The sequence below is a fragment of the Telmatherina bonti genome (assembly GCF_933228915.1).
Source record: "Telmatherina bonti genome assembly, chromosome: 20".
In the NCBI taxonomy this organism is placed as follows: Eukaryota; Metazoa; Chordata; class Actinopteri; order Atheriniformes; family Telmatherinidae; genus Telmatherina; species Telmatherina bonti.
The window spans coordinates 9,956,318-9,983,178 of NC_136618.1; the positions used below are offsets into that span (position 1 = coordinate 9,956,318).

A 26,861-nucleotide genomic window follows, 5' to 3' on the forward strand; every position below is an offset into this window, starting at 1 on the left:
CCCCAGCTGGTGCCTTAAAGCACAACCTTTTCAGTGTGAAATGAACATGAAGCTGCGTTATATCAACAACTGGACAGAAGCTCTGATAGAAGCTGAAGCAGGACTGAACTAATCTGTCTGCAGTAGAGACTGATATTAAATACATCACATCTAATCCTGTTATAAATAATTAGGGCTGAATGATTGTTTTTTATTCTAAATCGCCATTTAAAACATTGCGATTGGCAAACTGCAGAGAAAAAAGCTCATTTTCATGTTACACTGCAGCTGATCCAGGTTTCAGACCTCATCATTCCTGTCATCTTGGATGACAAGAAGTCCTGTTTTTGAGAGCTAAAAAAATGAGTCTGGATTGGGATTTTTGCTCCTTCTTAGGCACAAATATGTTTACATTTTGCTTTGCGTTTCATTTCTTTGATCTTTCATGAGAAGGGGGTTGAGATGATGACTGTCAGACTTAACATCCTGATTATATACCGTTACTTACCAAACTGATCAAATAAACTTCACACAATATTTGATTTTAGTAACTTTATCGTCCTGTCATGACTTCCGCCGAGGAAATAGTCGTTTTAGCAAACCAAGCTTTTGAGTTAAAGGTGTTGCCTAGCAACAAGTTAAATTTAAGAATTAGCATGTATTTCCATCAGGATAGGTATGCCATAGAAAACAAAGGCATTAATCAAGTTTAAACAGAGAAACCATCTAAAGTTATATTCTTTTTTCTGTAAAATGTACCATTTGGTGAATGCCGCTCAACTCGTCACATTTCCCGGAAGTCCAACCCAAGTCATACACAAATATAAAATTGCAAAGAACACAGTAACGTTTCATTTTAATGTTACGTTTGCTTGACATTAACATAGTTTAACCCAGGTATTAGAAAAGTGAAACACGCTGCAACTTTACATCATGCTTCACAAGCATCACCCATAATGACACTTGAGTCATTCTTTTATGTAACCTCAGAAATCCGACATGGATGGTTTGATTTGTTTACTTAGAAGTAATACTTCTACTAACGCTTCCTCTGTTGTACTTTACCACACAGACGCGACTCTTCTGCAACTCGCTGTGAACAAAAACAAAGCAGCAGGCGGTGACACACCAAAGATGTGTCAGTGTGTTTTGTTCCCTGCATGAGTTGCACTGATCTGCAGATATGATTCAGACATAATCCCTTATGGAAAGGGATTATTTGGAAGGATCTTTACTTTTAATCCCTCAACACCTCAATTTATTTATTTACTATATAACAACATTGTAAATGCAGACAAAATATCTGGAAAAAATACACTAAAAAGGTAAACAAGTAGTAAATGAGGAAGAATAGTAAATAATGCATAAAAAATAAAAGTGAATAAAATCAACTTGATAAATGAAATTATTATTGGCACAAAAAAAGTAAACAAAGTCCAGAAGGGTTTGTCACAAATATGCAACAATGGATGTCAAGAGTTAAATGTTAAAACCAAGTTAAAAAAAAAAAAAAAAATCGGATTTTTTTAATTCATAATTTTAAAATTGAGATTTTTGTTAAAAAAAATTAATTTCTTTTCAAAATAAATAAAAACAATCCAGTACAAAATATTTGTCATTTTTATTGTTTTTATTAATCTTTTTCCTTGGTTCTTGGGCGTTATAGCAGAAGAATGAAGATCTGGCTTCTGTGTTGTTTTTTTTTTAGTGATGATTAGCAAGAAAAGTTTTGTGCGTGCGCTCCACGGTGGCAACCTTTTTGCTGTGCCCTCACAGCAAGAAGGTTGCTGGTTCGATTCTCGGCTGGGGCGAGATTTGGACAGTTTCTTGTATGTGTTTCTCTACATGTGTATGTGTGGGTTCTCTCATGGTACTCCAGATACTTGATAGGTTACTCTGACTTGCCCATAGGAGTGAGTGTGAGATGAGTGGTTGTTGGTACCTTTGATGGACTGGAAGGCTGTCCAGGTTGTACCCCGCCTTTTATCCAAAGACTGCTGGGATAGCAGGGTCCATTGGACTAAGCAGTTAGGTTAGGATAATGAATGAGTTTTAGACTTTTTTTTCCATCTCTACAAAAATCAGCAATATCGAAGAATCCAAATTTAAAACAAATCGGCACCCCTCCAAAGAAAAACAATCGTAATAGAATAGAGTCGGGACAAAAGCATATCGTTACAGCATAATGACAGTCCTAGTGTCCACCAGTTAACTTGAGAATTAAACCCTGCAAATGTTACGTTATGTATTGAATCTGATTAAATATTAATGTCAAACTAAACTATTGGCTCTTTTTTTTTTAATCCCAGTCCAAATACAAAACCAGTTAACTTTCCATAACTCCGTACAGTTAGAAGCTTTTCAGTAGCATTTGCTTCCACTTGTTAAACAATGAGTTTAACCAGCATGCTTCACCTGTTGCTCACAAATGGCCACAGGCTGGTCAGTTGGCCGCGTTTACAGATCTGGCCCCAGTTCGCTTTGTCACAGCGGCCCCAAAGTCCCGGTATTATTAGCCCCACTGGCGGCACCATTTGTCCCACACCGAAAGCAAAGGCTAACGCATCAAAGAAACAAAGTCTTTCTGATCCCTCTTTCCATGACTGGTAATCCAGGGGTGATGGTCAGCACAAACCGTGGCTTTGACCGCTCGTGTCCACTCTCCATGTGTCCATGTGGGATGTAAGGAGGTCAGGCTAAGAAACGGTCAGTTATGAGCACATTAAAAGCATGAAATGGAAACCAGTTGTGTGTTTAGCTTGACAGTGCAGCAGAATGAAGAGGTAATGAGAGACAAGCCAGTCATAACAACACCCAGTCTGTTTCCAATGAGCACTGAACAATACTTTAACTCTAGTTCTTTTACTCATTTACACGTTCCCATTCATGACCTCATTCCTTCAGCACGCCAAAAGCAGATTTTCAAGGTGACTTTATGTCAAAGTGTATTCAGTCCCTTTGCAAATGGTGTTGACTCAGTGTTAATGAAGTCACGTTGAGTGCATCCACCTGCATGCCTCGGATGCCGTGCGGTCAGAAAATGTCAGTTTTATGTGTGTATTTCGCATACAGGTCGGCAGTACTTTGTAGTCTGTTGGCGGTGACTAGGATGCCATTAGCTTCTGAGAATGACTGTCTGCACACTGCAGCCACTCTTTAAACCAAGAAACTGGAATAAAAGCCGGTTATTTGTATTATTTTCTGATAAATCATATCAAAGTAAACACAAGTTTTAGGCCGCAAAGATAAGATGGCACTGTTTTAACGTTTAAAATCTTATGACTTCCCTGTAGTGGAGGAACAGGTTGATAAAGGTTAACAATAATAGCTGATAAATATGGACTTAAGGTCTTTATTAGTCTTACCAGTTGATATAGTTAGAGAGGGACATGACCTGGCACGGTTATTTACACTCATTTCATTTTTTAAACCTGCAGGTTAGATTTGGACCCATCCTGTCTGCAAATACACTCACCAAACACTTTATGAGGTTCAGCCGCTCTGTTGCTTGTCAACACAAATATCTAATCAGCCAATCACACAGCAGCAACTAGGCGTGTAGACATGGTGAAGACGAGTCGGAAACCCGTTGTTTTGAAGTCAGAAAGTTTCCCAATGTGTCTTTTAGTTGTTTTAACTCTGCAGAAAAGCCAGAAAACACAGAAAATCTCTCAGTGGACCTTTTAAGTGGGAAGCTAAAGTGCAGTTCTTGTACTTGTGGTCCCTTATATGCGAATATTCAGCCTCGTTTGCACCAACGGGTGGGAGGGGTCGGATACGGTCTGTAAACTGTAATCTCATTGCATTGCCACAGCCAACAATAACCTTACCTGAGAGGTGGAGCATCAGTTGGATCGCGATGGACCCCTCAGCTGCGCATTCCTTTAAAGTAAAACCAAAACACGACCCAGAAACAAAAAGAGAGAATGGCGATCATCCAACAGTTTGTGTTCCTTCTTCTTCCTCTGCAGATGTCCATGAAATGTTGCTTCATGGAGCCATTTTTAACAAATCTGTTGCTCTAAACAAGGAGTCATTCCTGCTTTGTTTTCATGCCAGGTCGCACAGGAAGAGACGTTTCTTTCTACCCAATCAACAAATTGCACCTTTTCTAGTGTCGGGTGAGGTTGGTCCCCCAACTGAGGGGTAGCAAAAGGCGTAGGATGGGTTGGGTCGGACATTGTGGCACCAGTCTCAGTTTTTTGTGTGTAAAACAGGAAAAAAAAAAAAAGGGGTCCCAACCTGTAGAAACGGGGACTTGAATGTAATGTAACACTGATGGGACCACATATGGGGGGGCGTGCCTTTGTGTTTCAGCCTATTAAATGGCGGCTGTACAGTAACTATGTGACATTGGCGGCTAAAACTGACCGCTAACCTGAAGCTTTGATGAAGACATAGAAAACTGTTCAATCTTGACTAAATGTAAACACTGACAGAGGAAAATGGATTTAACTCGCATAATTAAAAGATTTTTTTTTTTACTTTCCAGAGCACCAGGACTGCCTCCATCATGCAGTCCATGAACGACTGGGCGAGCTGCTGCGGGTCCTGAAGGCTGTCATCAGCAAGCACCAGAGCCTGAACTCTGTGGACATCCTCAGCACGGCTGGAACCGTCATCGCCACGGTCAAAGGTGAGCTGAGACGGCCGAACTCCCCCTTCAAACACATAAACACACACACACACTCACACACACGCACCATAAGCGTCAGCTTTCCTGTAAAAAACACTCCTCCAGGTCTGTTTTCTGTCTCTGCTGATCTAATCCTCCCTCCTCTCTGGGATCTTCACTTTTCCTGACTTGGCCTTAAAGCATAAAGAACTTCCCATAGGAGGTTTTAGGGATGCTTTTTGAAGCTTCAACCTCTTTAGAGCTCACAGGAATGCTCAGAAACCCCGACACAGACTTAGAAAATCACCTATAGGCGTCAGCCACTTGAGACTGGTGTCCTTTGTCTCCCGATCCAGTGGAAGTTCAGTCTTATTCTTGTCAGATTATGATCTGGCATGCAGGATACCTCTGCTTGATTTGCATTGCAAGGAGGAGCTTTCTCGTCAGGAACGTGGACCTGATGGACTGAACAAAGCCAGGAGAGGTCTGCATGTGAATGCAGGGTATCCCCCATCCACCGCCCCCCTAAAAAAGTCAAGTTCCTTTATTTTATTTTGCTTTCTAGTCACAACAGAAGTCATTTACAGTAGTCTTTCCTCTAGAACAGGTTTACACATCATGCCACAGCTGGGGAGGTGTGCCGGGTACGTCCCTGCAGGAGGAGACCCCAGGGAACACCCAAGACACGCTGGAGGGAGTTTATCTCTCTCCCAGCCTGGGAACGCCTCGGCCTCCCTCCCAATATGAGCTGGTAAATGTGACTGGGGAGAGGGAAGTGGGCTTCTCTGCTTAGGCTGCTGCCCTCGCAACCCGACCTCAGATAAGCAGCAGAAAGTGGTGGATGGGTCATAGCTGACGCACCCTGATAGGAACCCTCGCACCAACAGACAGAGCGTGTCAGAAAACACGTCAGCCACCTGATAATCACACAAAGATATCAGAGTTTCTAAACTCTCCCAGGATGCTGAAGATGGAAACCATTGCTTCCAGTGAAGAGGAGCCAGAATGGTTTTCCTGCTGCGGTGTTAAGGTGGGAACGTCGTGACAGTGGCAGGAACGCACAGAGCCAAACAAGCCAACTCCACTGGCTCGTAGACATTTCTGAACTGGAAACGTCTTAAAGAGGATTTGTAGGTTTTAGTCATTTATCTTCAGAGATTTAGAGCGATTCCCTGAATAAAACCATCTTTATCAGGTCATTTAACCACTTTTATGAGTGGGTTTTATGCTTTTCAGGCTTTTAAGCAAAACTAGTCTGAAGTGTGAGAATTCTGGGGTAACACGGGGCTGGAGTCTGTAAATGTACCCTGCCTCTTACCTGCTGAGAGGCAGGGTACACCTGGACAGGTCACCAGTCCATGGCAGGGCCAACACAGAGACAAACACACACACTGAGGTAGAAACAGAAGAACTAGAAGAGTGACTGATCAGCCTGCATGCGTGTTAAAGCTGGGGTAGGTAATGTTGCTCAGAGACATTTTATTTTACTCTGGGTGAAGTGGTTCCTCGTCCTGATAGTCGTCTGTACATTTTGTAATCATGAACAATAAGAAATATAGTTAGACCCCTCAGTTTACTGTAAATCTGTAAAAACTCTGACTTATCCAAACGTTCGGACCCAAATGAAGTTGTTCATTTCTTATATTTCGTAAGCTCTTCTCCCGGCTCCCCTCCTCCCCCTCCAGCAGCGCATACCTGATAGCCACACCCTGCATATAAACGGCGTGTTAGGATGAAAATACAAAGTAGTGAAGAAGAAACTCAGAAGGAGGGGAAGGAGCCAAGATAGGGCTATCTTGGCTCCTTCCCCAACATGATCTACCCCAGCTTTAACTGTGGGAGGAAGCAGCAGAAACCAGACGTACATGCAAACTCCAGACAGAAAGGCCGCTGTTCGGACCCCCCCCAGCCGAGGCTCGAACCAGCGACCTGACAGTATGAAGTCATAATGAGTCAGTTGCGTTTTTATACAACATTGATATTATAGAAATATCATAATATACTTTTTAAATAAATGTTTTTGTAGAAAAGATGAAGTAAAAAGTAAACAATGCAAAAAAATAATAAAAGCACCACTGTCCATGTCTGTAATGTTAAATATTACACTTGAAAATCATGTGACGCTTTCGTTACGTAAGTCACCTGAAACTAAACCTCAAGCGTCAAAACAGGCTAATTATGATGTAGGATGTATGATTTAGTGGCTCTGTATTTCAGAAGAGGGGGGAGATTTCCTTGGCAGCCTTTTTAAGTGTTTGCTTTGTTAACCCCCCCCATCCACTGACCCCCGCCCCATCAAAGCGGTGAACCACGGCCCTAAACCATTATGTGTTTGCACATCCTGCCTGTTTGCAGTCATGTGACCATTTATTCAGCGCCGAAACGGGTTGATGCACATTAAAGCCACAAAGCGTTGAACTTGTTCCAGCGATGAGCCACTAGGTGTCCGGGATCGTCCATTTCCTGACCCCCCCCCCCCTCTCGCCATCGGTGCGCTATCTGATGGGAATGTCTTCCTTTTTTCTTCAACATCAAATCACAAAGCTGCTGATGTGACTCTGAACTCTCGCTATTTATTGACTCATATCCTGGAATCTGGAGGTTTTGTTGTAGTTTTACTCAGACAAGAGACATTAAACCTGCAGTTTTTTCCACCAGTTCGTGTTGCAGATCTACTTGATGTTAATCGGATCCAACCTGCCAATGCTGGTCAGACCTTTGCTGCTGGTGACCGCTTGCAGACTCTGGTGCTTTTCCAGTGAAACAATACCATTTTTCCCTGATGATGCAACTTCCATGTTTGGACCGTTGGTTGGGGCCTGTGCGAGTAGTGGCATTGTATTCCAGCAAGCCTCAGGATGTCCTGTTGGGGGGGTTGGGGTTGGACAGAAGAGGAGGACATGCAGCAGCACAGGAGCTGTGAGCTTTGGTAGCTGGTAGCTACTGTAGCTCCTCTGGTTCCATGGACAAGGAAACCTCTAAAAGTTTTTATTTATTTTTTATTTGAGATGTTTCTCACCTTTTGGATTTAATGTTAACACATTCCATTTCATGTTTGGAGAGGAATTTTTGCTTCAGGTGTTTCGGAAAAAGCAAAACGGACTCTTGGAAAGACGCAAAGTTCGGCTGGCTTCGTGTTTAAGGTCTTTCTAGTTGTTCGCCATGATCGACAAGGTTTATCACTGTTTAAAGCAGGACAAAAGCATTTCTGAGGTGGGTAATTGAGACTTTTACAGCTTTAATGTTTACTTTTGCATCTCTTTCTAAGAGGAGTGATACATCTTTGTATTTAGAAATCTCTGATTGGACTCGGCTGAAGTTTAAGAACTTGAACGTCTATAAAGATTTGACATCTTCTTTATAAAATCTGGGCTTTCTCCTTTCTGAGATTATTTCATGAAATGTCAAAAACGATGATAATGAAGCGATTTCACTCGGTAAAAAGGAATGAAAGTTGCTTTTACTGTTAACGTCCCCTTTGTGAAGCTTTGAACTCTAGAAATCTTGTAGTTTCAGTGGGAAGGAGGGACTGAGGAAATGATGGAGGGGCTTCGGTGACATCACAGATTTTTTTTTTGCCGCGTCTTTGCTCTTATTTTCGAGCATCTCTGGAGTTTATTTTCCCTCTGCTCAGTCAGGACAGGAAGTTTACTGTGAAGACTGATTACAGCCGTATTTACAGTGCTGTTTTTCCCCTATTCTGTCCTCAGTCATCACCGTGTTTAGACGTACAGCAGGAAACTACTGCTGGGCCAGATTACACTCAAATATACACACTTTGCAGTCTTTGCTTATCTTCGCTGATTTACCAGGGTTGTTTTTGGATGCCTCGGAGGGACTTTTCCCGTTTTAAAATCTCAGCGTACAAACGGATCCAGAGCTCTCTGGGTTTTTCAGGAGATCGGCGTGACTCAGAGAGGTTTTTCATTGACTCGCTTTCAGCCTACAGGATGATGAATCACACCTGAAACAAAGGATGTAGGCAGCATGCAGGGCTTAGGTCTGCTCCCAAAACCTGACATAGTTTTTCTTCATCACACTTTGACAGGAGTGAACTTTAAGGAGGTGAACGAAGAGAACAGACAGAAGCTTTTCGGAGAGATCTACACAGCTATTGATACATTGGCGTTCACGTTTGGCAATGTGTAAGTATTCCCATCGTCCATACTGGTCACTGCTGAACACATCATTCATGTTGTTTGTTTACGTCCCCATCAAATAAACATGAGTATCCTCCTTTTAACCAAACATATTGTGAGCTACTTGGTTTGATTTATAATTCTTTTTTTTATATGTATATTTTTTTGTCATTTTCTCAACCCGGCTTTTATTTTTGGCTTTCTGTTTTTCCTGCAGAGTGTCTGACTTCCTTATGGGAGATGTAGAGAATGGATCGGTGTTGGGGCTCCCCCTGACCAAGAGAAGTCGGGTAAGTGAAACATGGAGTCCCCCAGTTGGGGGACGTTAGGTCGACCCTTGAAGCTTTTTGTTTTAGACTTAAAATGCTTCATCTTTGCTGCAACAGCTGTATAGTTGCAGTGGTTTTAGTGGGTTCTTTTCCTTCCAAAAGCACCTCAAACTAATGTAAAATATCATTACATTTCAGCATTCTTTATTAAAATCAAAACACTCTCAAAGCTGCATGTGTTGTTTAGCCAACAGATGAAAAAGAAAAAAGGTGGAGGCTAGCAAATATTCTGATACGCTGAGAGTTTACAGCAGATCTGGATGTTACAAACTCATTATTTAGATTTTTCTGATCTATCTGTGCATTTTAAACCTTTTCTGATTGTATTTTGCAGTTTAAAATGTTTGAATTGACATAAAAATGTTAAAATATTGCAGACGGTATAAAACAACTTAAGTATTTTTTTGGAGATTTTTTTTGCATCCTTTGGGCTTAACCTTAACACTTCATGTTTCATGTTCAGGGATTAATTTTTGCTTCAGATTTATTGAAAAAAGCAAAACGAACTCTTGGAAAGATGCGGAGCTCGGTTGGCTTCATGTTGGAGGTTTTTCTTGTTGCTCGTCATAATTGAAGAAGTTTATTACTGTTTAAAAGCAGGATGAAAACATGTCTGAAATGGGTAATTGAGACTTTTACAGCTTGAATCTTTATTTTTGCATCTTTCTCAAAGAAGAGTGATACATGTATTTAGAAATCTTTGGTAGGACCTGGCTGAAGTTTAAGAACTTTAAGGTCTAAAAAGATTTGACATCTTCTGAATAAAATCTGGACTTTCTCCATTATGAGATGATTTAACCAAATGGTAACAATGGGAATAAAGAAGCAAAAGAACTGGTTTCATTGTCATTGTCAGCACTGGGAAAGTATTTTTAGGCACTGGTACGTTCTTATTAGGACAAGTTATTAGGACCTAGACCCTACACCAGGTCTTTCAGAGGGTCTTGGTCTCTTTATATGATCTGGTTGCCAAACTAGCCGAGTTAAACTCGTCTAACTTTGGGAAAATAGGCAAAGGGCCAAACTGTGATTTCAGACAGCAGATGCAGCACTTTTCTCCCACGTCTGCAAATCAATAATCAGAAACATGGAAGTTGGGTTGACGGCGCAAAAAACTTTTATTAGGGATTATTTTTATTTATCTGGAAAAAAAAAAGAAATCCCACACGCACACACAAAGGAAAAGTGAAAGTAATCAGTATAACTGAAGAGAATAAAACAAACCATCTCCTCAGAACAGCGACCCCCGCCCTGCATGTTTTATTAGCAGCCCTACTTTAACACACCTGAATGAAATAAATGTCTTATTAACAGGCTGCAAAGACCTTGATGTGGAAGATCATTAATTATGTATTTTAAAGTAGGGCTGCCTCTAAAACATGCAGGGCAGGGGCTCCATCACCCCCTCATCACTGCCCCTGCTGAAAATAACATCTTTGTACCTCATTTTAAACGGTTTTTCTTCATCTGCGTTGCTAATCAGTTCCAGGGTCTCACAGTTCCCACTGACGGAAACACAACAACCTTCCCTGGTTGGATGGTGTCATATAACATGAAAGCTAATTTAAATAATAACCTTCCTCATGAATAGTGAATTAATTCTGTAAATTTTGTGGTAAATGATTATATTTTACTTTGAATATTATTTGAGCTGTTTGACTTCCCACAATGTCAGTAAATTTTAGTCATTTTTAATGTACAAATAAGTAAACAAAATAAGTATTTATGCAGATGGTTTTCCAGCCTTAAAGATATTTAAGGTGAAAGTGGCAGAGTCATGTTTGCTGACCCCCCCTCCCCTCCCTCTGGCCCTCCCCAATGTGCCATGAACCAGTCGGATAGGAAGCAGCTCAGAGCAGTTGCAAGTTTCTTCTGCTTGACTTTATCGTCCATTAGTTTTCCCGTTGCAGAGGTGTTTGCATGCCGTCCGATCATCTGCTAGAGGTTTAGAGCATCTGCATCGTCCCACATATTCATCCTGAAAGGTTTTTTTCTTTTTAGGCAAGCCTGGAACTTTGTGCCATTTTCATTTCTTCCTCACAAGTAACACGTCTGCTGATGTTTACACATCTCAGGATCACATGACCATTTCATACGCTGGCCATGTTATCCTCAGCAGAGGTACTGGTTCTCTGTCAGCATCTACAATACAAAACAACTTTATTTATAATGCACTTTAACAATGTTGACCAAAGTGCCACATTGTGGGAGGTTAAAAAAACCCCAGAATAAATAACATACATAGCTTAAAAAAAATTACAGCCATCTAAAAACAATCAGATTAAAACAATCGAAATAAAATCAGATCTAAAGAGTCAACTTATTGTGCAGAAAAAGCAGCTTAAACAAATGAGTAATGTAGTCTCATTACTCAGCATGACTTGGCTTGTCTGCAACGTTAACTTTTGAGCGAGGGGGGGTGAAGGAGTGATGAATCGCTGCCATGTATTGTTGTTTTGCTGCTGCAGGTTTTACTGTATATCTTTCAGGAGGAAGTTCAGGTTCTGATAAGATTTGTGTGCAGCATGTAGGAAACTCTCCCCCCCCCCCCCCCCCCCCCACCTCCTTTTATAAATATTTTTTTTGTAATTATTCAGCTTTTTCTTTCTCTTTTTTTGCCCTGCAGTCTTTTGAGAACCTCTCTGTGGAATCTGGAGGATCCGGTCCTGAGAAAGATGATCCACCTGGTAAGACAGAGTGAACACTCTGCTACTGTACTCTGGTGCCGCTGTGTGAAAGTAATCCTCTCTGATTGTTTAGAAGGAGAAAACACCTTGGAAATCACTTTTAGATCTTTTATTCTCGGCGCGGTGTTCTGCGGGGTTATGTTGGGTGATGAGCAATCATCTTAACCACATTAATACACGTCTGCTGTCGGCGTCACTTATCCTCAGATGGTATTAGCCCACATATCCACCAGTAAGGTCAGCGTGAGCTTGTCTTGCTGACTCATGCTCACAGATGTTGTTGCCAGGTAAACATACATGTAACGTGTCCATCGGTGGCCGGTGGACATGTTGAAACCCATTTATTACAAGCTCCCTCGTGGATTTTCTGCCGTTGTCACAGGACCGTCTCCGCCGGTCCGAGCCGAGGAGGTGGACAGGACGCTGCAGCGCCACGACAGCGGCGTGGAGTCTGCGCTGCTCTATGCCAAGATGTGGTCCAAGTACACCAAGGAGCTGCTGGCGTGGGTGGAGAAGCGGCTCAGTGTGGGTGAGTGTGGGGTACAGGAGATGAGGTGGTCCATAAAACCACCAACATGACTTTTGTCTTCAGTCATGGCCAGGATTTGTTTTTAAATCCGCCTTTCAGATCTCTTAGAAATGTTTAAACATATTCTACTCTAAATTGTAATTAATCAAATGAACCAAAGAAAATTATAATAAAATGAGACATTTTTGTAATTTATGTCACACGTGCACACCCGCCATGAAGGGCAGAAAGCAGCTGTTCATTCAGTTCAAGCCGGACAGTTGTTTTGTTTCTGACTTTTCCAGCCGACGAAGTGGGAAGTTACGAGAACTGGTAATAAGTTTTCACTGGTTTCCAGTTAAGAAACACAACAAGCGGCCTGGATTTGTGGGATTTGCCGTGCAAAATGGAAGGTGATGCTCCGCCACCGGGTGGGCGGCTCATTTGGTCTCTGGTGGGCCGTCCAAAGACATAGACTGTTGCCGCTCTGTGGCGTGCCTGGGAGGTCAAGACTGTTGCCTCACAAGGCGACAGCAGCAACTCCATCGCTATGGAAACATCACCGACCAACTTGTTTAATAATTCATTATTTCTGAATGAATGAATCGGATCGATGCCGTTTGTCCAGTTGATCAGTATTTCCTTCAACAGCAGGTTTAATGTGTTTGTTAAATAAACCGTAAACACGGTGGCCCCGGTGCGTACGTTAACAATTTCATGGCGATGGACTTCTCTTACGCTTGATGTTGTCTCCAGACTTCCTCCTCATGTCCACAGAGGAACAACGGTCCACGTCTTTGGTGTCTCTGCTGGTTATTGCCGCTGGAGCATCACTGTCCAGTTGTCCCGCTACAATCCAGGCTGCTCGCCTCTGTATCTTTACGGGAAACTGGTTCTCTGTTTGTGTGACTTCTCACGGCGATGATTTAATCAGTCAAATACACAACAACTGTCAGGAATGACTCCAGTTTCCTCGGGAAAGATGAAAGTGTTCACTTTACGGCTTAACTTTCTGAGGGGACGACGTCTGCATGAGTGAAGACAACGGTCTGTTGGACTGGTGTAATTATGTCTGAGCTTCCCTTCAGGTACTTTGTTCTGTTGGTCCTGAACATGATGGAAGCCTTAAACGAAGTTTACTCTGTCTGATTGGACGATAGTTTGTTGCTGTGACTTTTGTGAGGTTTTTCTGAAACATAGACAACTCTTTTTTTGAAGCCAAGGTTGAGTTTGTAGACGGAGAGTTTTTGTTTGATCGACTGGTCAATGAGTGATTTCAGCGGAGATTTTATCAGTGAAGCTGTGAAAACATAAACGTTGTGCTTTATTTAACTTTTCTTTTTGGAGCTTTAAGTTTTACATCCAAAAATTCCTTCTAAAAATTCCTTCCTTCGTCTACTTGGCAGACATCGAGTGTGCAAAGAGTTACGCCAAGATGGCCGAAAGTGCAAAGACACTTGCAAATCAACAGGTCAGATGATGCTGAAGCTGCTTTAACCCGATTGTTTCTTCTTCTTTTTCTACTTCTTCTTCATCTCCCACTTCTTTCTTCTTCTTCTTCTGTTTCTGCTGCTTCTGTTTCTGTTTCTGCTTCTTCTTCTGCTCCTGCTTCTGTTTCTGTTTCTTCTTCTATTATTTCTGTTTCTTCTTCTGCTTCTGCTGCTTCTTTTTCTTTTTTCTACTTCTTCTTCTGCTCCTGCTTCTGTTTCTTCTTCTCCTTCTGTTTCTGCTGCTTGTGTTTCTTCTTCTACTCCTGCTTCTGTTTCTTCTTCTTCTTTTGTTTCATCTGCTTCTGCATCTCTTCCTTATCTCTTCTTCTGCTCTTGCTTCCACTTTTTCATCCTTGTCATCTTCTTGTATTCTTTCCTCTTGTTCTTCTGTTATTTTTCTCCTACTTCTTCTTCTCTGCTTCTAGTCAATCTTTTCTTTCTTCTTCTTCTGCAGCTTCTTCTTCTTATACTTTGTTTTCATCTTGTTTCTTTTTCTTGTTCTGTTTTATTTTTTCTCCTTTCTCTTTCTCTGCAGTCTTTTTTCCTTTGTCTTGTTTTTTTCATTTAATTTAACTTTTTTTGTCTTCTTCCTCTTCATTTGTTTTCTCCTTATTCTTCTTCTGCTGTTTCTTCTTGTCCTTCCTATTCTTCTTCTCCTTCCTGTTATCCCTGTTGCTTTCATAACCTTTTCATGAAGCATCTTATTTTTAACATTTTCTCATATCGTTGAAGGAGTTCATGCCGTTCCGTGAGATTTACACAACAGCTTTCAGAAACGACGTAGAATACAGTCAGCTGGTCCTCCACACCGCTGCAGTCCTCCAGAGCAACAAGTTCATGCAGGTATTTAATCAAGCCGCTGCTGCGCTGCAAAATCGGGTCTTTGTGTAAGTCTGAGTGAAGGAAACGGGAGGTCTGAGTGGTTGTGTTTGTGTTTCTCTGCAGCCTCTGCTGGCCAGAAAACATGAGCTGGACAAACTGAGGAAAGAGGTGAAAGAGCAGTGGCAGAGAGAGCAGAAGAAGATGGTGAGTTGATGTCAGACTTACAACCATTTCATCCAGATTAAACTTTAAGGATGTTTTTGCGAATTCTTCTGTTTCCGTCTTCAGAATGAGGCAGACAGCGCTCTGAGGAAAGCTCGGCTGCTGCAGGCCCAGCGGCAAGAGGAGTACGAGAAGGCCAAGGTGACCACCAGCCGCCTGGAGGAGGAGCAGGTTGGAGGAGGAGGAGGAGGAGGAGGAGCAGCTGCAGCCAAACAGCTGGAGAAGAGGCGCAGGGTGGAGGAGGAGGCCCTGCTGAAGGTGCTGGACCATTCTCGAAGCAGGATGATGGTTTTCCAACCAGGATTTTAGAAATCTGATGGTTGTTTTATCGTTCCGGCAGGCTGAGGAGGCCAAGGAGCACTGCAGAGCCTGTCAGGACGACGTCTGCGTGAAGAGGGTCGACCTGGCCAACACCAAGAGCCAGATCATCACCCAGATCCGGGTGATGGTCTCCCAGTGCGACCTCACCCTGAAAGCCGTGAGTTCCCGGTCTCCCCCCAGCGAGGTCTGAACAACAGACGCAACGCCCCGCATCCTGATTGGTCTCCGATCGCCTCCTGTTTCAGGTGACCGTCAACTGGTTCCAGCTCCAGCAGGCCCAGGTGGTGTCCCTGCCCGTCAACCACCAGAGCCTGTGTGAGAACGCCAAGCTGTACGAGCCCGGCCAGCGCTACATCGAGTTCGTCAGGAGTCTGCCGACTGACGGCGCTCGCCTGGAGTCGCAGTCGTTTGATACGAGCGCAGGGTGAGCTACAGACGGGTCGCAAACTGTGATGGTTTGCAAGTGGCTGCGGTCACCAGGTCGCTTCACACTCTCTGACTGAATAAAGTGGGGGGGGGGGGGGGGGGGGGGGGGGGGGGCAGCGGGTTGTAATTTCTCTTGACTTAGTTTTTAGTTAAAAATAGTAAGTTTCCTTTTTTGAGAAGGTTTTGTTGACACAGGTTTGTGGTTTCACACACAAAAACACACACATACCAGACAGATGGGAATAAGAGCAGGCTTTGTTCCGCCCCCCTTTCGCTCTGATCCCTCTGATCAAAAGCACTCAGCTTGGGACAGAGGAAATGAAACACACACCCACGCTCACGTGCACCCACAGAGCTGCTCCCTGAAAGCTTAAATATAGACCAGTGACCCACTTTGTCCCGACTGTGGGACACTTTGATGAACAATGGCGTCCATTGTTTGGAGATCAGTGTGTGTCAGTTAATAATCATTATTCTTTAATTAACCGCTGGTTCTTCTGGAGGCTCGTCATTCCTGATCCAATTTGCATCATTTACTATCCGGTCTTGCAGCAGCGGCGGGATTCCAGCTCCTGTTTAACCCTTAAAACCCAGAGGCACGCCAGGTGTCTCAGGAACGACTGTATGTAACTCTGTGGGGTAAGTCGTGATGGACGGCTCGTCGTTCAGGTCAGGGCTACTCAATTAGATATTCAGGTGGGCCAGATTTTCAGATAAAAAAAAATGATCAGAGCCAGTAAATAGAGTAAGGGAAAATAAATCAGTATAAATAAATAAAAAAAAAGACACATTTACAATTAGAAAAATAAGTAGTTTATTAATTTTTCTATTTTAAATTCAGACCACATGACAAGGGCAAAAGCACCAAATAAAGTAATGAAAATTCCAGTCAGAAACTATTTTTCTCCAAACTTCTAACATAAAAAGTTCATATCAAAATAAACTTCTAGACTTCTTTACACACTGCCACACACTCATTGCATATTAAACACGTTGGTTTGAAATGAAATGAAATAAAAAAAATTTAAACAGTTTGACGCTCGAATGTGATGGATAAAAAATAAACAAATACTTATCAGTCCAGGCGCGGTTAAATCTGAGGTTTTTGTTGTCAATTTTGTGTTTTGGGACAGAGAGCGACATGGTTGCTAGCGCTACTCTCACAACTTCCAAACACAACAACACATGCTGCGGTTAATGTTGCTAGGCAACCAAGTGTCGCATGCATGGTCTGCACAACAGTAGGATTCTACGCTACTTAATCAGCGTAGGAATGAATGAAAGTTCTTGAATAATATCTTTTTTCTTTTACATAAGCTGGGCCACATAGAGGTTGGTTCTGGGCCGCATGTGGCCCGCGGGCCGCCGTTTGAAGAGGCCTGGTTTAGCTTCTCTGTGGAGGTTTTCCAGGCATTTCCATCCTGTTTATAATCCAGCTGCAAAATTCAGTGTTTATTCAGAGGTTCTAAATGGTAAATCAGCAACATGTAATCCATAAAAACACATTTATTTATCACATTTTTTTTGTAATAAAAACAGATAATTATCACTCCCGTGTTGCAATGAGACCTCCAATATGACACAGAATCCACTTTCCACCAATCAGAGAGCTTGAATTGACTGTAATGTCGAGTCAGGAGCAGCCTGATTGTTTTCCTGGAAGCCTCTGTAAGACCTGGCCCGAGACAGCAGATAAACACTCGACTTTTGGCTAAATCTGGCGTGTTCATCAAATAGATAAGTAATATTTAAAATCAACCAGAAAGTTGTCTGTAAGGACATAAACAATGGTCCTCTATGTCTGGAATAAAGACGTTTTTAATTCAGTGGTGCAGAAAGAGGCGAGTTGGGGCTGGTTTAGTAAGAATAGTAGGTAAACAGTAGCATAAATAAAGTGTAAATATGTTGCGTGTTTGTTTCCGTGGCAGTATTTTCCTCCTGAAAGCTGAGACTTGAGGCAGAATGATGTGCAGATGAGGAAAGTCTTCATCGCTGTTGATCTGTGTGTTATTTCTACAAAGTTCTGTCAGTAATAAATCCTGTTATTTTGCTTTTGTTGGCCTTTATGGTGCTTTATGTATTGATGGATTCGTTTAAACTGAGGCTGTCCTGAGAAAACGACGTCCCTGTGAAGATGGGGGTGAAAACAGTCGAGCTTCTGCTTGTTTTCACATGAAGGGCTTTAAAAACGAGCAGAAGTCTTTGAGTTTTAAGGGTTAAAGGATGTTTGTGTGTTTCAGCCTTTATCTGAAATGTCTTCTCCTGCGCTGGAGTTGATGTCTTTTTATTTTCTGACTCAGGGTTTCCTCCAGCAAGCGTTCGCTGAGCGGCAGCCACTCCTCCCACAGCAACCTGTCTGTAACCTCCAACATCCTGGGCGGAGACGACAGCGACGCGCCAATCAACAGCCAACACACCAAAATCGCAGAAAGACGCTCCAACGGCAGCGCCGACATCCAAGGTAGACGGCTCGTGTGGAAGTGGAAGTGGGTTCTGTCGTTATTTACTTCTTTATTTTAACGTGGTTTCTTTACTTTCATCCAGCGCTTCGCATTCAGGCGCCGTTTCGCCCCTGGGCGTCAGCCTCTCAAGGCGGAGGGATGTGCAGTGACTCGGAAAGCGCCGGAGGGAGCAGCGAGTCCCGGTCCATGGACTCCCCCACTGCTAGTCCCGGTGAGCCCAGGAAGGTTTCCACCCCCCAGCAGGACGTTTACACAGTTTCATTTTTCATCTTATCTCATTAGAATCGATCTTGTCCAAGCCATGAGTCACTTTTATTTATCTCGTTTCTCTTTACGGCCTCCCATAAAACCAGCTTTCTGAGTTCTCCATTAACCGTCTCGCCTCCGCTCAGCAGACGCCATCCGTCACTGACTTAGCGGCGTGCTGCCTTCAGGGCACGCCGTCTTTCTCTTTTTGTTCCAGTGAACGTGATGTTTATCTCAGAAGACGCGTCCTGGTTGAACTGTTGTTGTGTTGCCACTGTTGCTAGGCAACTATTAACAAGGCGTCAAAAGTCGTGTTGCTTTGTTCTGACTTGTGATTTTTTTTTTTCTATTTCTTTGTTAGTTTCTGTTTTGTTTAGCTTATTTTGTTTGGTTTTTTTTGTAAGTTTGTGTTTGTTTTTTTGTCTTACACGTCCCTAAATCTCAGAAAATCTCTATTTATAACCCAAAAAGTGTCACATTTGTAAAAGAAAGTGGCTGAAAAGCCATGAAATTCCCGGTTTTGTAAAGGTTTTTATGTCCTGTTTTAATCTGAACAGATAAAATAATTATCATGCGGTTTTTTTTTTAACATTTTTATTTTTTTATTTCACCATTTTTGGTAAATATTGTCATACCAAGACGTTCTAGATTAGACTAAGATCAGGAGGGGATGGTGGGGGGTTGTTTGCATCACAAAGTCTCCATCATCGTTCAGAGTGTGAACAGTGGAATTAATCCTCATCATCTCTAAATGAGGCTCGTCAGACAATCACCATGTTTCTGAAGGTGGATTTGGAGCCAATCATGGATGATGAGCGACTCCTTTTGTCACCTGCTGCATTAAATCCTCCTCATTCCCTCTGAGCCTGACTCTCAGCAGAAACTGCACATAGATGCAGGATACCTGCCAGGATGTGGACTTACATGTGTGTCCTGCCTTTTTGTACAGGCGACTTCAAGAGGAGATTGCCCAGAACCCCCTCCACCGGCACCATGTCGTCGGCGGATGACCTGGACGACAGGGAGCCTCCTTCCCCCTCCGACATCTGTGAGTCAGGCAGAGTTTAGTCGTAAATGTGCTTTTTTTTGTCATCGTAGCTCATTTATCCTCCTCGTGTTTTCTCTGCAGGTTCGAATGAGATGGTGATCGAGACCGCCAGCTCCCCCGGACCCTTCAGGAACACCCACATGTCCAAAGCGGCCCAAACCCACAAGCTGAGGAAGCTTCGAGCTCCCTCCAAATGCAGAGAGTGTGACAGCCTGGTGGTGTTTCACGGAGCTGAGTGCGAGGAGGTAACCTTGGATTCCTTTATCTTTATTGATTTAACCAAACCGGTTCTGGCCTCAGCCGTCCGTTTGGACCAGAAGTTGAAGACGGATAAAGCCAAAGTCTCACAACAGCCTCTTTGTCAGTCATGTGGAGCAGAAATGTGAAGGAACAGAGGAGAGAAAAGCTGCCTCTGCCTTCATCTAAATGTCTGAATGAGGAATTAAAAAAGGTTTTTCCTCTGAGACCAAAACTCCCCAGCTGTTCGCGGTCTGGAGGGAGGCGGGCAGAAACTGAAGCGCTTTTGTCCGTCCCGTTTGCTCCCAACGCTGCTGACTTTAGATCAAGTTTCTGTCCAGGTTTAATAACCTGAATAAACTAAAACTGACTGGGAAGAGGTGAGTTATGTAACACTGGTTTGCACATCCAGATTCCCAGTGTGTATCTCTTGTGTGTCTGAAGTTTATCGAGGTCGAACGAGTCCATTTTTGTGTGTTTAAAGCTGTGAAATGTGTGTTTTCAGTGTTCGCTGGCCTGCCATAAGAAGTGTCTGGAGACGCTGGCCATCCAATGTGGCCACAAGAAGCTCCACGGCCGGCTCCACCTGTTCGGCATCGACTTCACACAGGCGGCCAAAAACAGCCACGATGGAATCCCCTTCATCGTTCGGAAGTGCACGTCGGAGATCGAGAACAGAGCGCTCAACATCAAGGTATTTTTTATTAAAATGGGATATTTGATCAGAAGATTATTGCTGATATTTATTTATTTGTACTTGTTTGACGTCACGTGGTTGGAGCAGTCGTGTGTGGTGAACGTGTTCTGGATATTTCACATGGATTTTGGCTGCTTTGGTTGTTCAGAACAGATTAGTTGCTTCATTTCAGCATAGAAAAGAGAAACTGAGCCAAAGATTTTATGAATATTTATCAAGAAAAGTGTTTTTTTTTTTTTTTTTTTGTTGGGATCAAAAGGAGGCGAGTCAGAAGGCGCCAGTCCTCTGTGATCGCTCGGTTAAAGCTTTGCAAATAGCTTTAATCCCGTACTTCTGCTTGTTTCTGCTGTGTTGTCAAGACTGGTTGCTTAGCAACAAGCTGACAACACACAGGCGAGTTCATTTTACTTTGAGCCAATGTTTTAGCTCCATCTGGCAGCAGTTTTTATGATAAAGATGACGTAAAGTGGGCTTCTACGAAGAATTTAGAGCATGATGGAGCGAAAGACGTTTGTTTACACCAGAAGTGCGTAGCAACGAAGCTACAACACCAAATTTGTACTTGCAGGAGCTGAAATGATGAGCAGGATTTGTCATGAATGGTCTCCATCTCAGTTGTTTTTTGTGAAGACGTTTTCCAGCTTCGCTTTGCTCTGTAGAAGTTTGTCTGAAGCAGCCGATTGTTCCACATATCAGAGAACTGATATCATGATATTTCTCAAAGTCAAAGCTTTGATCTTTCCTGGACGACGCATCAGGATCCCTGACTCCTAAAAGGATCTGGTGGGGAAGTCACTAGAATCATGTTAAATCTGTTTTATTTTCACCCAAATTCTGCCTTTTACTACATAAACTCATGCTTTTGTGGGGAAATATCTCATCATGTCCTGGATGTTTAAAATGTCAACAGTTCAAAAGAAAAAAGATTTTCTTATTGATATGAGAACAATATGATTATTTAAGCTCTAGATGGCTGAATGACACAGTAGCTGGACAGGAAAGGAGTCAGAGACAGACCCTTCAGACAGTGATTTGAACCCATGTGAGATGCATCTACAACAGGAATCCCCAAACCTTGTCCTCGAGAGTCGGCGTCCTGCAGGTTTTCCAAGTGTCCACGCTGCTACACACCTGATTCTAATCAGTGTGTATTTATCAGACATGTGCAGCGCTTCTCTGAGTTTAAGTCAGGTGTGTTCCAGCAGGGACACCTGGAAAGTCTGCAGGACGCCGGCCCTCGAGGACCAGGAAGGAGGATCCCTGGTACACAAGCCAGACGGCTCAACCAGTAAAGCTGGCACCATCAGCATCTTTCCTTCTTTCTGTTTCTACTTTAATCTGCAACATTCATACAGGTAGTTTAGACAGCAAGGATGTTTGTTCCACAGACCAGCCTCAATTTAATTCAGTTCAATTCAACTTTATTTGTATAGCACCACTTCACAACAATGTTGTCACAGGGCACTTTACATACACGAATCAACATACACATCATTTTGAGCCAATTCATACATATCCTATAACAGAAACCAACTGATTGCATCGAGTCATGACTTCGATCCAATCCCCCATCCTGAGCATGCACGCGGCGACAGTGGGAAGGAAAAAAACTCCCCTTTAACAGGAAGAAAACCTCCGGCAGAACCCGGCTCAGGGAGGGCAGCCATCTGCCTCGACAGCAGTGTGGAAGTCACGGGGCCCTACATCTGTGTTTCATGTCAGAAACATCATTAGACACGGCCCAGCTGGTCATGTTGCAGACAGGCACAACACATACACAGATGTGTGTATCTTATTAATAGGGCCTTACATGTAAACCCTTGGACAAGGTCTCGCATCATGCAAGGACAACAAGGTTATTTTGGCTTGTTGGATCATCACTTTGTTCAATGTCATCCTGGAAACTGCAAAGCAGGAATTCATGTCATTTCTCTGACAGAGTAGCTTCAGTTTCAGTCAGTCTGATTAATAACAGAGACGCTTAGTTTATTGGAGTCTGATTCTCACTGTTTTAATCTGCATTCTCTCGCCTCAGAAGTCTGAGATGGGAATGATGATTTTTCCCTGGAAAAGGCCGGATTCGCTGGTTGTTGTCTTCGTTGACCAGGCTAACTTTTCTCATCGGTTCTGGTTGATGATGATATGTTTGAGTGTTTGCTGATGGACGCCTTGGGAATTCAGAAATTGAACACATCATGTGGCATTCACATGCAGAACAACCTGCAGCCCCTAACTGTTGAAAACCAGAATGAAAACAGTTTGTGTGTGTTTTCTGTTGAAGTCGACCCGGTTTGAGTTTCCTGTTGGATGAATTTAGTCTTTTTTGCTCTGAAGGGAATCTACCGCGTGAACGGCGCCAAGTCCCGGGTGGAGAAGTTGTGCCAGGCGTTTGAGAACGGGAAGGATCTGGTGGAGCTGTCTGACTTGTATCCCCATGACATCAGCAACGTACTCAAACTTTACCTGAGACAGGTGGGCACCTGGGATCCGCTTTGCAGCTTTCTGTTCCTCTCTTCATCTTTTGCTTCCTTGTTTCGTGCATTTACCTGTTTCTTTTTCCTCTCCAGCTGCCAGAGCCTCTCATCCTTTTCCGTTACTACAACGACTTCATCGGCTTGGCCAAGGAAAGCCAGAGGATCATGGTGGAGGAACTAGAGGCCCTGCGGCTAAGTCCTAACCCTGTGAGTCCAGCTCAGGTCAGCGTGGAACTCAACCGGGTCCTGTTCAAGATCAAAGATCTGCTGAAACAGCTGCCTCCAGCTCACTACAAGACCCTCCAGTTCCTCATGGAGCATCTGCACAGGCAGGGACACGTCCGAACTGCAACGTGGACATGTCAGGTTTGCAGAAGGTTGCAGCGGGTTTAAAATTTTTCCTTCTTTCCTTCAGGGTGACGGAGTGTTCAGAGGAAAACAAGATGACCGCCAGCAACCTGGGAATCATCTTCGGCCCGACGCTGATCAAGCCGAGGCAGGCAGACGCTGAAGTCTCCCTTTCCTCCCTGGTGGACTACCCCTACCAGGCTCTGATCGTAGAGCTCCTAATTCGACACTACCAAATGATCTTCAACGCCCCCCTCTTTCCTCTGTGCGGATCCTCCCCCACATATGTGGACTCCCACCATGAAACCTGCCTCACCCAGCAAGAGAAGGAGCAGCAGCTGATGAGGCATTCCAAGTCCCTGCGAGACATCAAGGAGGTGAGCAGATGTTAGTTTATTCCAGTAGAAATGTTTCCTGTTCAGGCTTTATCTGTCCGATAGATACCAGCATGATATGTCTGTTACGGTGTTCCTCAAGGTTCTTGTCTTGACCCACTTTTATTTTCTTTTGGACATGTTACATGTCCCATACATTATACATGAAAACATCAGGAAATATGACATCTGTGACACACTGATGACACACAGTTGTATTTGTCCACGAAGCATGAAGAAACTTTAATCTTGTACCAAAAAAACAGGATTTTCTGGAGTCATCTCTTGTTAAATAAGTGAGATAATCGTTTTTGTTCCCTAGAAGCAGAGAAACCAGGGACTTTGTTGCTGTTTGTTTCTCTCTGCTTGTCGTCTTACAGGTGCTCCTGATGATAATCTGCTTTGTTTTCTTAGAGAAGCCAAACGTTTGTCTAAAAGTGCAGCTGTAAGAAAACAAAGCAGATAATCATCAGAAGCACCTGTGAGAAGATAGAAATACACAAATACACAAATGAACAACGGCGCCAACAAGGAAACTACAAAAACACAACTCCATCAGGAGTTGCTCATGATGGCCTCTATGTTCATTGTCAGCTGATCACACCAGTTGTTTGTCCAATAAGTCTGAGGGCAACGATCAGCTGCAGAAACCTGAAAACATTAAAACCTGGAATCATTCCAGTAGTAATGTTATTATTGTTTTATGGTCATAAGAATGTCAGTTTCCAAGGATACTGCTGCTTTACTTGGCGTTACCACAGCTCCCAGTACAACTTGGATCCATTTTTGGCCAAATAAATATCAAATAGTTTTCTAGATCAGCATTTTTTTCTGTTGAACCTCGCCAAAACCAGAAGCTTCTTTTTCTTCATAGCGATGCTGAAAACTTGTTCATGCTTCCTTTAATCCAGGCTGGGATTCTGAAACGCACCTTTACCTGGACGTCCCTCCTAAAATCCTCCAGATCAACTAAAATCCTGCTGCCAGCCGGGCTCACATAGCTCCTGTTTAGCCTCCCTTCATTGGTCTCCTGTCAGATTTATTTTTTTGTTTAACTTCTCCTTTAGTGCCATAAATTGTCTCTTTCTGCTTGTACTTCTTGTTTGTTTTATCCTGTTTGTAAATAATTTTGTTTGTTTTCCTCATAGCAGAGCTCCAAAGTGTATAAGAGACATTCGTCCATCATTCCTACGTCGCATCTTTCGGCTGAGGTTCAGGAGACGATGCCGAGCCTCGGTGGAAGCGACTTCGAGCCTGGTGGGTCCTCCTCTCAGGAATTCACAGAGTCTTCTTTTTAAAAATCCTTTCACTTAAAATGTGGATGTTTGTTTCTTTTTAATCTGTTTAAAGCTGATGAAGTGGACTCGGAGACCATCAACGGGGTTCCTGAGGTCCCAAAGCCCGCCCTTTGCCGCTCTCATCACGTCACCGTCACCAGAGTCCAGCTGCGGCATCCTCGGAGCAAACTCTCCTCTCGGCCGGTGAGCATGCCGGCCGAGCGGCTCCTTCGCGGTCACACGGACGACGATGCCGCCCGGAGCGGCTCTGATCAAGACGACAGGAGGGCGGGCAGCTGCGACCAGTCCATTGAGGAGGTAGACGAGACGGAAAATCCGAAACTGCGAGTGGGCACGCGCTTCCAGAGTACGTTCATCGACACACAGACGCTACGCCGGACGTGGGACAAACAGTACAAGCAGGACGCGGCTTCCCGAGCCGTCCGACTCGCAGCCAGCTCGCCGTCGGAGGGCTCACCGGCAGACCCCAGCAGCCTATCGGCCTCCGTTCCTTCAGCGCTGAGCCTCGGCTCCGCCGTGACCTCCATGAGCAACATGTACTCCAGCGGGCCATACACGGTCGCCGTGCGACCCAGCAGGACGTTAAGAAGGGACGACAACCAGTTCGGCACGGTGACGACGGCTTTCAGGGCCCCCAGGACTCTCCAGCCTCCTCCAGGAACTTTCTACAAACCCCCAACGGGGAGCAAAACCAAAGTTCTGCAGAAGTCCGCTAACAGCGCTGAGGAGGAAGAGGAGGATGATGAAGAAGAGGAGGAGGAGGAAGAGGACGAGGAGGAACTGGGGATTGAGATAGAGGTGTCGGTAGATGAGCCTCCTGAGGAGGACCTGGAGGCGGAGCAGGCAGACGTGTCTCCTAGCTCCAGCCCCGAGGAACTGGGCCAAAACCAGACCAAACCAGTATACCAGAGACTGAGGCCGCGGCGGTTGCAGGAGGTGGAGCACAGAGAGGCTCACTTCGTCTGAGAACGCCACGGCGTGCAGGAGGCACTTACACCCTTTGCTGGTCACCTTCATCCACCATCCTCCAATCACGCATCACCATATTTATAATTTCCTCCAAACTGTGCAATTTTTTTTTTTTTTTTTCATTGTTTTGTACAAAGTTGTTCCAGTTTCTGTCTGAATGTTAACGTACCAAAAAACCTGAAGTTCATCGCACTTATCGAGCTGTTTACGGAGCATTTCCGCTGTTACAAGGAGCCTCCGATTCATCCTCGTTTTTTTACCATGTTGATGATGTCATCTGTCCGAATGCGCTGGTTTCTGTGCCGGCGCTACGTTTCCTGCATTTTTAATACATTTAAATTCCTTTAATAGCCAAAGCTGTTTTTACTCCACCTGTAGTGTTTTATCAGAAAGTAAAGCTGGCTGGTTGCTTTGTGAGGAAGAGGAAGTGCAGCATTTATTTAAACCCTTTCTGTTTTTTCACCGACAAGTTGGAAGAAAGCTGTAAAGTTCAGAGGAAGAAAGCAGGTACCTGAAAACAAACACGCTTTTGTAACTTATTAAAATATATCTGACGACTTCCAGCAACCATGTTTCTGTTGTTTCTGTTTTCCTACAAACAAACAGCTTATTTTGTTTCGGTTCTTTTCTTGTTTGCGCTTGTTTTATTCAAATTTCTTTACATCTTTTTTTTTTTTTTTTTGGAGGATACTTTTTCTGCTAAATGTTTTTCCTTTTTTTGGGTGCCAATGTTGTAAGCAATGAGGCGCACATTTTACTGTCGCTTTGCGTTTAATCCGTTTATCATAATTCTCCCGTTTCCATCACGATATTTTGACGCTTGTCTCCTCCCGCAGCTTTGAATCTACCCCCACAAAAGTTATATCAAAACGTGCGTCTTGATCAGGATTAATGTGGTACCAAATCTTACGGTTTTTACGTAATTCGCATAAAACTGCGAATTTTGTCCCATTGGAGTGAATGGGATTTTGGCCGGGAGGAGCGAAGAAAAACCCAAAACCCAGCTTAGTTCGGAGCTCTACAGCTCATCAATACTTTTACCTATAGACATCATTTGAAGATTGAACGGGTCATGACAAATAAAACTTTAACCGTCTCAAAGAACTTTTTCAAAAGTCGTACGGTTTTGACGCTGTCGCGATTTACTGTGAATGCTGAGTCGCTCTGAAA

At 43.6% G+C, this 26,861-nt stretch overlaps 1 protein-coding gene across 1 annotated transcript in view; it reads left to right on the top strand.

The window, feature by feature from the left end:
• arhgap29a (Rho GTPase activating protein 29a) overlaps positions 1-26,212 on the top strand; it is a 43,835-nt gene extending 17,623 nt beyond the window's left edge. Inside the window, exons 3-23 of the mRNA XM_079259923.1 lie at positions 4,472-4,615; positions 8,643-8,739; positions 8,951-9,023; positions 11,689-11,749; positions 12,132-12,278; positions 13,664-13,728; positions 14,480-14,590; positions 14,693-14,773; positions 14,858-15,049; positions 15,132-15,269; positions 15,358-15,536; positions 17,839-17,999; positions 18,083-18,211; positions 19,196-19,294; positions 19,376-19,539; positions 20,037-20,225; positions 22,563-22,700; positions 22,796-23,031; positions 23,118-23,427; positions 24,573-24,681; positions 24,775-26,212. Coding sequence (XP_079116049.1) covers positions 4,472-4,615; positions 8,643-8,739; positions 8,951-9,023; positions 11,689-11,749; positions 12,132-12,278; positions 13,664-13,728; positions 14,480-14,590; positions 14,693-14,773; positions 14,858-15,049; positions 15,132-15,269; positions 15,358-15,536; positions 17,839-17,999; positions 18,083-18,211; positions 19,196-19,294; positions 19,376-19,539; positions 20,037-20,225; positions 22,563-22,700; positions 22,796-23,031; positions 23,118-23,427; positions 24,573-24,681; positions 24,775-25,688 — 3,737 coding nt within the window. The 3' untranslated portion in view covers positions 25,689-26,212. The remainder of the gene's footprint in view (positions 1-4,471; positions 4,616-8,642; positions 8,740-8,950; positions 9,024-11,688; positions 11,750-12,131; positions 12,279-13,663; positions 13,729-14,479; positions 14,591-14,692; positions 14,774-14,857; positions 15,050-15,131; positions 15,270-15,357; positions 15,537-17,838; positions 18,000-18,082; positions 18,212-19,195; positions 19,295-19,375; positions 19,540-20,036; positions 20,226-22,562; positions 22,701-22,795; positions 23,032-23,117; positions 23,428-24,572; positions 24,682-24,774) is intronic.
• Positions 26,213-26,861: the final 649 nt, after the last annotated feature.